Here is a 15,815-nt window from a genome sequence, read left to right as displayed (position 1 = left end):
GAAAAAATATTCTATGTATTCAACATAGAATTGTTTAAAACCATAGAATATAGTCATCCATTAAAGGAAATATAAAAATTCGAAGTATAAGTTGCTTTTTCACGCGAAAAACGCCGAAAAAATCGGTTTTTGATTTTTGCTACTACGGCACACCCTGCCAAAAAATCTGAAAAAATTCAGGGACATAACCAATGACAATATGCATTTACAGTAATTATATAAATCTAGTATCTCGAAACCTTCGATACGAAATCGGTATTTTTCTGCGTTTTTTTGCGTTTTTAATTTTTCACGCCTAGGATTTCGAACCGAAAAATCGGAAAAAATTCTCAAACACGTATCTCGATAACCACAATGCACCAGATTTTTTTTCATAATTTTCGTACTCGATTAAATAGAGGAAATAGGCACAAATTCGCTAATCCTAATTTTTCTTATAACTACCCTTCCGAACAAGATAGAGTGTTGAAATTTGGCACAGAATGTTTTTTTCTGATGCTCTATGGATGGATCCATCGTATGTCAAATTTGGTTCGAGGACACATTTGACCCCCTTATTCGGCTATACCATTTAAAGAATATGCACTATTGAGCAAGTAAGAATCCTTATTAGCTTTGTAAGATAGATCATCAACACCGGTGAAATCTAAATGTTTGGTGCGGCATAATTGGTCATCAGATCATTGAACTTTATTTCATTACTAGATCATTAATGGGTCGAACATACTCTACTTTTCTCTTTGAATCGCTCCTAGGTTTCTAGAAGATGTGACGTCTTCAGTAGGTTTGACAATAGGTAGTACCAGCATGGCGGCTGTTTTGCACATTATGCTCAGCAATCAGATCAAGTATTAAACAGAATGTTTGAAAACCGTTGGATCGGACGTGGTAATATTATCATTGCTTAGCCAGCTCGCTCGCCAGATTTATTGCTGCTTGACTATGTCCTTTAGGGAGCATTAAAAAATTAAGTTTATCATGAATCACCAACGACAGTGGAAGACGTGCAACAACGAATCAATTGGGCATGTTCTGCAATAACAGCAGAAACACTTAAAAATGTTTCTCGCTCTCTAATAACAAGATTACGCAACTGTATTTATTGTAACGAGCAGCAGTTCGAACATCGCTTAAAATAAAACTTACTCCGCTAATATCTCAGTAACTATTTATTTTATATTCGAAAAAAGATATTAACCATTCTATTTAAAAAATCGAAGGTGACCTTCATATTTTGATAGAAAAGAAAAACAACATAAAACTGATTACAGTGCTATATGTCCCCCTGAAAATAACAAGTATTTTCTGAGTTATTTAATGTCTTGCGAGCGTTGTCTTGTTGGAAGAGAAAATCATTTGCAATATCCATTTCTTCTACCAATTCTTCTAAATTTTCGTTCATGAGTTAGATTTTATCAAGTGACACTAAAAATGGACTTAACAGACCACGTCGTAATTGAACCTTATCCATCTTTCATTGTTTTCAATATGAATTTTAACCCAAGAACTTCATTTTACTTTTTTCAAATTCTTTGTCTTCTTTTCTTGCTAAATAAAGCATTTATGACCTTGACTTAGGCCGGTAAGAAATGTCCACTCAATTTTGCCCACATTGTTTTGTTGAACTCTAGTATGTAGTGATTTCTAGTTGAAATGAACTGTATTATTCTCTTTCAAACTACTAGCAAAATTTGTTACTGACTATGTAAACTATGATGAGAAATAAAAAGCAATAAATTAATTAGGAAAATTAATTAAATTACAGTACTTTTACATAGAAGAAACAGATGTCCATTCAATTTTGTCCACTACAGGACTCTGGCCTAAATCAGAGATTGAAAACCTATACCACATAATATTCGTTTATTTTCAAAACTTTTTAAATATGAGAACTTTTGGAAATAAGTATAAATTTAAAATATTTCGTAATCAATGTACAGATCTTTCGAAACAATAATATGTTTGATCGAATAGTGAATGCATATCGATACGCTAAGTGCTCTTCTGTCTGACTATAGTATGCTAAATCTAGTAACTATGTATTCTCTTTGTCAGAATTGGTTCATCAGATATTGATTATATACTTCTTTGGAAAATCGAAAAAAATGTAAAAGTCTAAAAATATGATATTTACGATGTTGAAAAAAAATGTAGGACTTTTTTTCAATATCAGTTCTACATGTAAGTTAGAACAATATTTTTCTTCGTTCTTGTAGAATTAAATATGCAGTAACACACTGCACAAAAATAATTTGATTACTTACAAATTATACATTATTGAATATTTTTAATAAATTTTCACTAAGTACATTCATAATGAATTTTCTGCTATGCAAGTGCAACAAAGTTAATGAAAATGTTTTCAATAATTTCAATGTAACTTAGTCTGTCTGTTTGCACTTCTGCCTTTTAAACGTAACATTAAACGAAGCAGAAAGATAGAGCAATCGGGTAGTCAAACGGTGTGGTGGATATAATTACTTACTGACCTTGATAAGTCAACATTTTTTGTCACGAAACATTTAAATTTCTTTTGAGCAAAGACAAAAAGTATTATATGATTTAATGAGACTCACCTACTTGCAAGGTGCAATTACAATTATTATTTTTTTTAACAGACCTACATAATTTCATTTATAGAAACCTTCAATGGGAGATTCTAGAGGCCAAAATGAGACAAAAATCAAGAATACCAATTTGTTGATTGAGGCTTCGTTAAAAAATTATTAACGTTTAAAGTTCCAACTGTAAGGCTGTCGACACGCCACTAAGTAGAGTTTCTCATGTTGAGTGAGAACCACTATCACGTGCACGCAGCTGTTCACAGATTGCTGTTCTACAGGCGGAACTTTAAACGTTAATAACTTTTTAACGGAGCCTCAATTAACAAATTGTTATTCTTGATTTTCGTTTTATTTTGACCTTTAGAATCTCTCATCAAAATTTTTCCCAGGGGTGGCCGAACACCCTTGCATATTTTTGACACAAAACAAATGAATTAATACGTTTACATCAAAAAATTAGTAGCTATCTTTCGATCTTAACAGAAATTTGATAATAATACAACATTCTTTCCGAAATTGATATGTAAGAATATGAATCTGAATTCTACAAACGATTTAGTAAATACTAAATATATTTTTTATTCAATATTTATTAAAGTTATTTTCTTAAATAAAATGTGAAATTTGAAATATGCAATTTCATTTTGTAGATTTACTGTAGAATATTCGAAAAAGTAAAGTTCCTAGAATCACCCTGCGTAATATGATACTTAACATGATTAGGGAAAAACTTGCATTATTAAGTGAAAAACTAGTAAATTAATTAATTTCTCATAGAGCGAAAACTTGACATTTTACCAGACAACTTGAATGTGCTTAATGTTGTGACATGATGTTACAATCTTTCAGGATGTTTACACATTACATTGCTGTTTTGTAATATCATCATATGATATATTTCCTAGATTACTTTACAACATATGCGCATGTGACATCTGTCTTGAAGTGCAAAAAAGACAAGAATATTTATAATGTCAATCCAACAGTTAAACAAGATTCGAAAGAAATTCATGTAATAGATAGTATAATGTATACAACCAGAGTATATAGTTACAGGACACGTAGAAACGTTGCATGACAGAGAAAACAAGAAACAGACAGCCAATCCACCTATAAGTCTTATCATTATTTTTGTATGTGTATGTGTAAAATATGTTTTACCGTGAAGAGAGAAGTTCCCACCGTTTATAGCATCCGATGGAGGTAATGCGTCAACGTGTAAATCGGCCAAAGTCTTTGGCACGAATTCCAATTTTGGTTTGTTTGCTGCTTCATCTTTCCTGTAATCGATAAAAGCAGCATTTAAATACAGGATAAATACATACAATTAACTATAAATAAAAAAAGATTGCTATTGATCAAAATCTGACACCTCCTCTCCTCAGGTTTTTGCATGTTTTAACATTTTAACGTATTTTCAGTTTAAAAATGCAAAATGCCTAGTTTACAAAAACCTGGATATATACAGCGTGTTTGAAAAAACGTAGTACAACCAGCAAGAGAGTGATTCTTCACATAAAACTGAACCAAAAATATAGAATACAATTTGTTCTTACACAGCATTATTTTCAACAAAATCGAGTTTGAAAATTCATTACGTATGTGTGCATTTACAATTAAACACAGTCTGCTTCGTTTGTTCGCATTGCTGCTTGTACTTATAAATAATATCAATCGGGATATTATATAATATTAATGTTAGGATTTCTAAAGGCTAGGTTTGTGATACGGACGAGTGAACGCTACTATTTTTGAGAACTTTTTTATAATATTGTTTTAGTAATCGACAAAGCAAATTGAGGATTAAGGACTCAAGAAGCTCTTGTTTATTACCATGTAATAAATACGTGCGTTTCTTGCATCCTTACCCTCAACTCAATGGCAATTGATGCACTGTAAACCTAGTAAACGCAAAATAGTAATTAGTTAGATGCGCGGAACCCTTGGGCCTGAGTCACCGACGGAATTTCCCAACTTAGGCCCATCAGATTGAACTTGTCTTGCCGAAAGAGCGACCGCCCTCGACAGCAAACAGAACACTGATTCGCTTCTTAGGTAACCTCCCTTTTCCAAAAATGTTAAGGATATCTCTAAATGTAGAAATAATTATTAAGACACTATTCAACAAAACACCATCAGTTTTGACGATCGACTAAGCGTGCTACCGCTCGTCACTAAGACAAAATCCATCATTTGACAAAGCACGTCTTGTACAAACTTGTACATTATAATATTTATCCTCAATCGATGGGAGTTGGCACCATCGTGCAAAATGACATACATTCTAACAATTAATAAATAGTAAGTATTGTATTAATCAGCTGTAGCAAAAGCATTGTCATTGCAACTATTGCAAGCTCCTACTGCGTGGATACATATATCCGTGTATTCACGATTGGCATACATTGCCAATATAGCTCCAGAAATATTACAAATTCCGATCTACAATTAGCCCTCGACCGTAATGAATTAAAAGAACTTTAAGTCTAGGACCTTCAATATTGTTTATAAACAAAAGCAGCAATGAGGGTTACAAACTAGACTAGGCAAATGAAGCAGACTGTGTCTATGTACTCGCGTACCTACTGAATTTTCAAACTCGATTTTTTAGAAAATGAAGCTTTGTATGAAAAAATTTTATTCTATATTTTCAGCTCAGTTTTATCTAAGGAATCACTCTCTCGCTGGTTGTACCACGAGTTTACGAACACCCTGTAGCTTCATGTACAATGACTCTTATTATAATAATATTCAAACACTAGTAAGTTATCCATTCCACTGCACTTTTGATCACAATTAAGTTAAGGTATTTTTTGCTTTATGTTGTATTAAAACATGTATTCTACTTAATATAAATACAAATTTTATTTATATAAAATATTTAATTTGTAGTATACCAAACAATTTATTAAATAATGTATTATTTTTGCATCGCAAAAACATTCGAGCACTTAATGAACTGTTGTATAATGGTGTACATAAAAAATAAATACATATGTATATGTTCGAACAAATTATTAAAATGTTAATATTGTGTCAGATATCTCTTTTCTTTAATTACTTGTCCCAATTGATTAGACATACTCAAATACCTTTTTATAAATAATTTAATATGATTCTTCTTTTTTTTATTGGTGTTATGTGATTCTTCCTATGTAGGTAAATCCATAAATTTTCATTGGGATTTAAATTCAGCCACTATGACGGTGGATATTTGCGTGGGAACAATTATACATATAGAAAATATTCTTAAACTATTTTGGTTTAATGTTTTAGATTATTCTTTTGGATAAATTTTAATGTATTTTCAATATTCATGACAGTTGCATACTTTTAAAAATGTTGTTTTAAAATATCCAAATTCTCATTTTTGTCCAAAATGTCATTTATAAAAACTAACTCCAACTTCTTTCGACGAATTACAGCCCCAAACAAGAGTACATACTTCCACCACCACTGTGTTTTATCGTAGGAAACTAAGCTCTTCATTCCATTTCCACCTGATTATTTTGTTGAATTTTTTTCATCAACGTAAATAACATTATTCTCTCAGGTTTATTCTTTGTAAAAAAAATTCGTCACGGCGGCTTGGATCGCCGGAATGTCGTCGTATTGTGTGCCTTTCATTGAGATTTTCAATTTTGGGAACAGACAATAGTCGCAAGGTGCTATATCTAGAGAATATGACGGATCAAATCTTAGAGAAGAAGAATATGGCGGTACAAATCTTGCGCCCACTTTCCGTTTGTTGAAATCTTGTCTCAAAGTTGAGTAGGTTGTTCCTACAGACACGCACATTCGTTACAGATGTCTTCCACATAGTCGGGTCATCGGTGATGAGTTCTCTAAGTTTCTCGGTGAGTTTTGCTGTCTTTGCCGCCCTCGGCCGGCCGGAGCGTTCACAATCCTCAAGACTCTCCTGACCATCTCTGAAGCGACCATACCATTTAAACACTTCACTACGACACAAACAATTACAGCCATAAGCTTGTTGCAACATTTGAAGCGTTTCCGCCATAGTTTTACCGAGCTTAAAACAAAACTTAATATTTGCTCTATGTTCCATTATTTTTTTGTGACGACCACACCGAAAACTAATTCGCATTAATGTCAAGAACTTTTGATTGCGTCATCCGATTTTGCGCATCTCTTGAAAGTTTGTAGGAAACAAATTACGCTTTGAAAAAATAACAATACTTCTTTTTTTGACTCTTAAAATGATTCAGAATTCAAATCAAGTTAAATTAAGATTCCTCTTTATTTTTCTCACAATATTATGTTTATTTTGATCGTCAAATACATTCTGTTATTCTATTCGAGCAATGTATTCGATCCAATCCTCGCGATTATATCTTCAGATAATATTTGCAACAATATTCTTGAAAATTAAAAAATTTACCAGTTTTTCCAATAAGATCTTCTTTTCTTGCAGTGATAAATTTTTAATTGTCACACATCAAATGAAATATTCTTGCTTCTCCATCCCGTAACTCACTTATGAATGATTACGTCGATTTTCAAACAATAACCGGTATTATGAGGTATTCTCTACACATTGTTTAACATTACATTTGTACAGTCTTCATTGTCAACCAAAGTAAAGAACTATAATCAAGAAATATGGAAGTGTACTAAGTGATTGAATATTTTTACGACGCAAGTATAGCACAATGTCTAATATATTATCTATTATATTACAAATTAAATATTTTATATAAATAAAATTTACATTCTTGTTAAATAGAATACGTGTTTTAATATAGCAAAAGTAAAAATACCTTAACTTAATTATGATAAATACTATAGCATCCGAATATTAATAAAAATCACTGTATGTATGTATAGTGTGAAAATCTGAAAAGGTGATGAGTGGAAGAAATGTAGTGCCAGTATTACCCATAGATTGATCACATTTCTATGTACACAAATTTTCAGTAGTTTATTATTGGTTGAAACGATCATATCTACTAAATCCAGACCTACTTTTATGCTATAGCATACTACCAAGAGTCAAATGGTTATGGCTAGCGAACTGTTACAAATGGGGATTGGATGGAACATACGGTTTCTTCTTGATTTTATGCTATTCCGTTAATTATCTTGCTAACATGTGCAATATATTGATCTCCATTTTGCTTTATATTTCAAACTCTGGTTTACTAGAAAATCATGAAATTTGATATGATGGTTCAGCTTTTAAATCGAGAATTGACTCAAACATGTTGCATTCGATTAAAAATTTTGACTATTACAAGGGAGAAAATTTAGTACATTCTAATTGACAATATCGGAGAAGTTGCCAACTCTGTTTCTCAGTGTAGATTATTGTGCGAATTACTTGCCAACTAGTATAAAATACAAAGAAACGCAACACGACTTATTTCAGCAATTTCTTTTACATAACAGCTGTCAGTATCAACAAAAGATTTTTCATTAATTTTTCAGACGATGGGCAATGCCCCTTCCTAGTATCCGGAACTCGTATAAGGATGTAAGTACATACTTCTCTAAAAGCGTTTCCGTTAGTGTTCTCAAAACTTCGGTACACTGCTGGTGATAGTCTAGAAGAGCTTCGCTGAATGTTGCCAACTGTGCCACTTGTTCCACCTAAATACAGAAAAGTATGAAAAATCTTATACTAGTCATCATGTATGATGTACAGATTGTATTTCGAAACTTTTTGAACATTTTATTAATTTATTATTTTATAACACTCACATCATTCTCCAATAGATTGAACATGCCCAATTGTGCCAAATGAAGGCTCTCCGCAAACTTCTCTTCGGCCTGACGGATCTCGTCGTCTGAAACGTGAGAACCTGCTCGCAAAATTTGCGCCAGCACAGATATTAAAAATTGCACTACTGGGTTGCTTCAATGCCTAAGTTTGGTATATAAAATACAAAAGAAACAGAAAGAAAAAGCACATTTGATTTGACACTAGCAAAATTATATCATTTACAAGTGATACTAAATCTTCAATTGTTCAATACGTTCCTTCCCTTCTAACGCAAGCATGTGCGAATAGTAAAATTTCCTTGTATTTACACAAGTAATACATTCGACATTCGCAGTATCTTTGGTGCACTCACAAATATGTACTTCATGTGCATACGTATATCTATTACGATGTTTTAAATTCTTTGAATAGTTACTGTGGTGTATATCTACATACATTTACCGTAAAATACACAATAGTACGTAGAAAGTTATAGAAAAGAACGGGCTAGGATTTTATTTATTTTAATCTAAGGGGCATAAATCTTTCATCAACATAAAGGAAACAATGTAATTTTGTACGTGTTTCAATATAGGTATCCATACGCAAAGCACGAGAACTCATAAAATCATAGAAACCACGATAATAAACTCGATAATTGTCGCATATGGAAAAGTCACGTACCGGTATACGGTGACGATGACTTTACTGGACTTCCAAAATGGGGACTGGTAGATCTTTTCCCGGCTGCTAATATTGAAGGAAGCATTCAAAGAAACGAAAAACAAGATCGTCCCGACTTTTATAAGAAGTAAACAAGGTATATAATAGTTTTTCAAATAAATATCTGTAATTATTAAGAATAAACAAATATAATACTGAAATTATATGAGACGAAGAATTTGTAATTGGAACTATGTTGATAACTTCGTATTTATTAATTTTAATAAAAATTGATTCCGTTGATTATTGTACATTAATTATCACCATGTTTTTACATGAACTTTCATCAAGGATATGGGACCAATTTTACAAGATTTGAAAAGAAAATCATGGGATGTTTAAAGAAAGGACTATTTATTGCATGGTTTCATTTAAATACGCTTGTCCTGTAAATGTAATAGCAAAAATAAAAAAATCTTACTGTGATTAAATATAATTTACAAATGTATTTAAAACATCTTAAATATAAACCCGGACCAAAAAAAAAGTTATTCAAAACAATTAAACGTAATATTCTGAGAACTAAGAAAATATATACAAAAAAATGTAAAATTTCATTTAGTAATGTAGATATGAGTGCAGAAACAATTTATTGTGTATTAAGAAATGCGGATTTGAAAGGACGAGCGAAAGTTTGAAAGCCATTACTTACAAAAAAATGTATTGGTATGTGTGGCAAGAAATTGATCAAGACTTGATAGAAAATCTTGTAATTACTATAAAATCGAGAATTTTCCAACTAATTCACTGCCTGATTTACTGATTATTAAGAACAATTTTCATTATAATTAGTTCATAAATAAGTGGTAATTTATAACTGAACTTATACTTTTGTCCATTCTGCAAACAGCATTTTTCTTTAAAAAGGTAACAATTCATTGTTTATATAAATATTGTCAAATTTTATTCTATTACTTTAATTCTTCAAAAAAAGCAACAGCTCTAATCATAACAATAAACGAGCCAAAAATAAAGCGAACTTATAATATTGGCCAGCAGTGTATGAAACCCACTGTTAAATTCGGTGGCAGTAATATTATGATTTAGAGATGTATGGTGACCGTTGTTGAGATTTATAAAACAGATAGTAGAATAACAACATTATATCAATATTTCAGACAACAATCTCTTGAATAGTTCAAGAAAATGGAAGAAAAATGTTAAAGATGTCATATTTCAATCCAATAAAGGCCAAAAGTACATGACAAAAATAACTGTCATTTCTAATATAACATCGAAAGTTTATAATAAGCGCTATGAGATAGTTTTGTAAAATCAACCACGCGTTGGTCGCGTGTTTTTTCAAGTACAATTTAATTTTTGGATAGAGTTTTTAAATGGCTACTTCTATATCTCAACTTAAACCCCATAGAGTACTTGTGGGGTTTACTGAACAAGTCACAAATTAATTTTAACAGCAATTGCCTCAAATTTGGATCAACTGTGGAAAATGGTGCAAGTAAAATGGAAAAATATGTCGAATATTATTAAAAATAAACAGCGGTTATAAGAAATTCTAACCACAAACAAAATTAAGTCACGTAATTGTTTCAGTTTTTGTATTATTCCTGTTGTAAAATAAAATTTGTTTTGGAAAACATGCATCGTTTGATTTGCAAACATAATGTGTATTAAATATGGAATTTTTGAAACATTGGAATAACAAATGTAATTGTATTTACCAAACGAATTAATATAGATTCTTGAGATTCAAATTGCATTAATAAAAAAAAAAAAAAAAAAAAAAATTAATATAGTAACCTTAAAAATTATCTGCTATTAAAAAACCATATTAAAAGATTGTTATAACAATGTTCATGCTCTTGAATAAGAACTCAAGCCGAGAAAGCTTCAAATCTCAGTTTGTTATAACATTTATCCAATATTTGTGTGTCAGTAAATAAATTGAAAGAATAATCTGAGAAGAATAATCTAAGAAAAAATCTATATATTATACCAATATGGCGTGATTTTAGCTGGAACAGTGTGTCAATATGACCAATCGAATTAATATTATTTATTTCATTTCATTTCATGTAATTTTGTAAAGTATATCATTTATATTCATTTTTTTTTTATTTTATCTTGACCTAAAATTAGCAATTGATATATTTAATAGTTTAATTTGAAAATTACCATATATTGCTGTTTTAACAGAAACAAGATCTAATAAATACGGCGCGAGTAAAATAAAAATTATCGGTTCATTGATTGAATTTATTTAAAGGTCGTTTGAAGGTCATATTATTTAACACAGCTGAATTTGTTTGAAAGTTATGTATAACTTTTATTGCGGGACAGAATAATTTCCATTACAGAAAAAGGGAAACGTGACCTTAAATAGTTGAAAACTACAAATAATAACGAAATCTTTTTATAGTATATTATGATTACATAACCCCCCCCCCCCCCTAAACTGTACAACATTTATTGGAACCAGTTTTTATTAAAATTGATATTTACGGGTTTATTCAAATGATTCCAATCATTTTCTTGGACCCATTCTTATAAAAACAAAAATACATGAAATAAACGGTAATATTACGACGTTGTAGAATGATCCGATAAATGCAACGTGCACATGCAGAACATGCGAATGTGTTGCCCATAAAATTGTACAAGAACGTAGGAATAACGCACGCCTAATCGTGCAAACGACGTTCTCCAGGTTGACCAATCTGTGTTATTTGTCAAAAAAAATGTACAAATTATAATTATAAACGGTACGCGACAAGTTTTCATGTCACAAGGATGTGTATACCTCCCGACGTACTGTGTTTATGTAAATCAATAACGATACGAAGAGATGAAGTGAACGTGCGACCAGGTGTACCTTTTGCTTGACGTCTTCGCTTGCAATCGAAATCCAGCCTTCGTCCCTGAAGTTTTTTCCGGTGATGCTGAAACAAAGAGAATATCAATCAAGCGATTGATTTTCTACCGTTCAATTTAGACAATATTCTTCGATAATATTCACCACCGAAGAATAGGAGAACGAGAACTTTTTCAATAACTGCGGTGGCCAACTTACCATCACTTCTTTAAGATCTTTAGTCTGCAAATGGTGCAATGGTTCCAGGAAGTTTTGCTTAATGGCGTCATCCAACGAATATTTTACGTCTGCCATCTGCTTCATAGCTTCGCCCATTTCAATAAGAGCCTGAGCTACGGGAATTAGAAAAGATAAATGACGCGAAACTACACGCGTTTCGATGCATATTTATGAGCCCAGTCGGCGTTATTCAATAACTACTTTACAGAATAGGACATTCAGAAAAAAAAATTAAAACATATATTACAATTCTAAAAACTTCTAACGTACAATAATGATTTTTAAACTGAGCTCCAGACGTGATTCGTAAGTTGAACATTTCTACCCCTCCTAACTTGGGAAATTCCCCTTAGAGCCCAATGAAACGTGAAAGACAATGCTTCATGAAAAGCCACTAACGCGCTCGGCTTTTTCTGGCATTTAAAAACCACAGCTTATTATTAACTCTAGAAAGATATTCTTTAAAATAACTATTTGTTACGTTAAATTATGTAATAATTTAATACTATAACAGTACAGGGTGTTCGCCCACCCCTGGGAAAAATTGTAATGGGAGATTCTAGAGACCAAAATAAGTCAAAAATCAAAAATATCAATTTCTTGACTGAGGCTTCGTTAATAAGTTAGTAAGTTATTAAAAAAATTAAATTAAAAAATTTAAAATCGTTCTAAAAAAATTATTTTCGGCTGCGAGGGTAAATTACAATCATTTTTGGTGAATACACATACCCCCGAAATCCTACCCACTTCCGAGAAAAAAATTTAGGTAGGTGCTGAAATTTTTTTTTGGCGAAAAAGAAATTTTTCAAATCATTCTAAAAAAATTATTTTCGGTTGCAAAAGTCGAATACAATCATTTTTGGCGAATAGACATATCCTCGAAATCTTGCGCATTTTCGAGAAAAAAATTCAGTATGTGCGGAACTTTAAACGTTAATAATTTTTTAACGAAGCCTTTTCGTCTTATTTTGGCCTCTACAATCTCCCATTAAAATTTTTCCCAGTGTATAGTCCGGGTCACGATATAGGGAGGTCGTAAATTCAAGTAGGTGCCAAAGTTTACACGTTTCAGCTCCCGGAACAAGTGAATTGACAGAACCTCGTCGATCGATGGCACACTCAGCTGCTAGTATCGCTATGTATGTACATTATTCGACGTGAACGCAAATCGATGCGAAAATTTCATTTATCCTACGATTCCTTTTTATATTTTTAAATTGAAATGTATTTGAAAAATTAATAACAATTTTATTCGTAAGTAACTCAAAACAATCGTGGTACACATACACATAGACACTCACGAATAACATAATCGTGGTGCGTGTTTCTTTAATTGCATAATGGTTAGTGCCTGAAAGGATTATTTGTGCACACTTGCGGACACTGTGGGCAATCGTGGAGCGTGTATGATTGCGTGTGGGTAATTTTTGTGCACAACATTGTGTATTGGAAGTGACATTCACCCTTTCTCTGTGAAAATCTCGTCGGGCGAGTTTTGATATGCCCTTCTGGATTTTCATAAGACAGGTTGAATTTTATTCAACGTAAGGTGTTCGCATTTCCATAAGTGGACACAAATCTAAGGCTGTCGATAACGTCGGTAAGTAGAATTTTTCATGCTGCGTGAGAACCACTAGAACTGGCCAGCCGCAACCTTCTGCGCGAACGCAGCTGTTCGCGGATTGCCATTCTACAGGCGAAACTTTAAACGTTAATAACTTTTTAACGAAGCCTCAATTAACAAATTGCTATTCTTGATTTTCGTCTTATTTTGGCCACTAGAATCTCTCATTAAAATTTTTCCCGGGGGTGGCCGAGCACCCTGTATAATTTATATATTTACTAATACATATTTATGGATTTTCCGGAAAGAAATATTGTTTTAATCCTTTTAAGAAAATTCTGATATGATATTAATTGACGAGAACATGGTAACAGCTCATTGCATGTCCAAAAAGTGATTGATTTGTCATAGAATGACACAAACATTAACAGTTTCGTTAAATTGTTGAATTTAAATAGACAGAACAAACGAAAAATCAAATAGAGTTCTTTTTTTCAACTGTCGTTTACTCTTTCTCATTCACTTTCACTCGCTAACCTTTTCTCCGACTGCCGTTCATTTTTTCTCATTCGCTCTCACTCGGCATTCAATCGGCAAAAGCTAAAGGCGACTCCGAGGCTCAATGATATAGTTGTGTATAAACAACTGCTGGTATCGAAATTCTCCTCCACTGTACGAAGAATGAACATGTCAACCCTGAAACGATGTTCATTTTAAGAATCATTACTGCACGCGATACACTGTACGACGGCCCTTGCCGTTTGCCGACAATTCAAACGGGTGGCTATGCAAGAACGAGAAAGAAAGGCTCACATTTGCCTTCTTTCTATACTCCTCGAAGTTGTCCAAAGTGCCGCATTCACTTTGGGTAGCTTCCAAAGCTTTACGAGCTCACATACCTACACGCATGGGGTACAGTGTGCGAAAGTGAAATGAAGAATAATCCCTGGGGTGTCACTGGTCCGCGATCTAGTAACACTGATTTCGAGTCGCAAAGTTTTTCCCGAGTTATTTTTTCAACAAATAATATATTACAATTTGAAATAAAAAATAAAGGATTTGTGGTGAACTTGTCTATGAGGTACATTCTTACGGATTTTAATAACCTTGAAATATGTTGTAAGGGAATCATTTTGAGGAACAAGTTGATTCAAAATGACATGTATATTTCAAACCCGTTCGAATCCGTGAAGATGTATAGCTCATCGACAAATTCGAAGAATTTACTTTTTATGATCATTTAAAGAATCACGGGTCACTGATACGCAGTGAAAATGTTGAATATATAAATGCGTTTTAAAATTAATTAAAATTTTTAAAAATATAGTGGGCCATACATTGACTACAGTGACTAGATCGGGACAAATGATATGAAATTCTATAAATAAAAGATAAATTTCATCGATTATTTAAAACCTAAAATTGTAGTAACTCATTTAAAGTTATGAATTTGATTACGCATATGAATACATAACTTGCACACAACCCGTAGCGCAAATACTTGATATTTAACAAAGAACAAAATAACACTTGTTATGGTGTATTATAATCTTATTTGAACTATTTAATAATTAATAATTAATAATTAATAATTTTCAGACGAAGAATATATCATTTCCATTTTATATCATTATGTATACTTCTTCCATTTACTATAATGACATAGAAATTTGTAACGTCTTTTATTAAAAGATGGTTAAACAGATCGTTGCTTGTAAGATTATAGTCCGTGACGTCTAACGATTATTTCAATCTTCAATCGCCACAAGTGATTAATTCCATTAATCAACAAATATTAATCGCGATTTACTTCTGACTACTAAAGCTGGAAACAGATGAGCGACTTTTGCCGTTGCGACATCGCAGCGATTCTAAGTTTTTCCTGGTTTTGCAATTAAAACAACGAAGACAAAATAGGCGTTTCTATGTCTATCTTGGTTGTTTTCAATTGCAAGACATGGAAACACATAAAATCGCTGCGATGTCGCAAGGGCGACGCACCGCTCGTCTATTTCCGGCCTTCAATCGCATCCGTTAATCGACTATTTGCTTTAATAAAATGAATCGATTGATACACAAATTTGAACCGTACAATTTTCGTTCCGTTAAAAAACAAACGAATTCCTGTAATTTCATTTCCTGTCTCCTTTCCTCCTGTGTTTATTTCTTTAGCCTGCTGGTAACAAAAATGGT

The 15,815-nt window shown here is 32.2% G+C and overlaps 1 protein-coding gene across 14 annotated transcripts in view; it reads right to left on the bottom strand.

Annotated features, from left to right (window-relative positions):
- Endoa (SH3 domain containing GRB2 like, endophilin-A) overlaps positions 1 to 15,815 on the bottom strand; it is a 142,178-nt gene that overhangs the window by 53,889 nt on the left and 72,474 nt on the right. For 6 of the 14 annotated variants that reach the window (XM_076773448.1, XM_076773449.1, XM_076773450.1 and 3 more), the window contains 6 exons: positions 12,038 to 12,171; positions 11,840 to 11,906; positions 8,968 to 9,033; positions 8,283 to 8,383; positions 8,068 to 8,171; positions 3,726 to 3,844 (listed from right to left, as the gene is read on the bottom strand). In XM_076773448.1, the coding sequence (XP_076629563.1) occupies positions 3,726 to 3,844; positions 8,068 to 8,171; positions 8,283 to 8,383; positions 8,968 to 9,033; positions 11,840 to 11,906; positions 12,038 to 12,171 (591 nt within the window). The remainder of the gene's footprint in view (positions 1 to 3,725; positions 3,845 to 8,067; positions 8,172 to 8,282; positions 8,384 to 8,967; positions 9,034 to 11,839; positions 11,907 to 12,037; positions 12,172 to 15,815) is intronic. The other 8 variants (XM_076773461.1, XM_076773455.1, XM_076773453.1 and 5 more) reach the window with 7 other exon arrangements.

The sequence above is a fragment of the Colletes latitarsis genome, chromosome 9 (assembly GCF_051014445.1).
Source record: "Colletes latitarsis isolate SP2378_abdomen chromosome 9, iyColLati1, whole genome shotgun sequence".
NCBI lineage: Eukaryota > Metazoa > Arthropoda > Insecta > Hymenoptera > Colletidae > Colletes > Colletes latitarsis.
The sequence above is the reverse complement of the archived record's forward strand: the minus strand, read 5'-3'. Positions and strand labels throughout refer to the sequence as shown.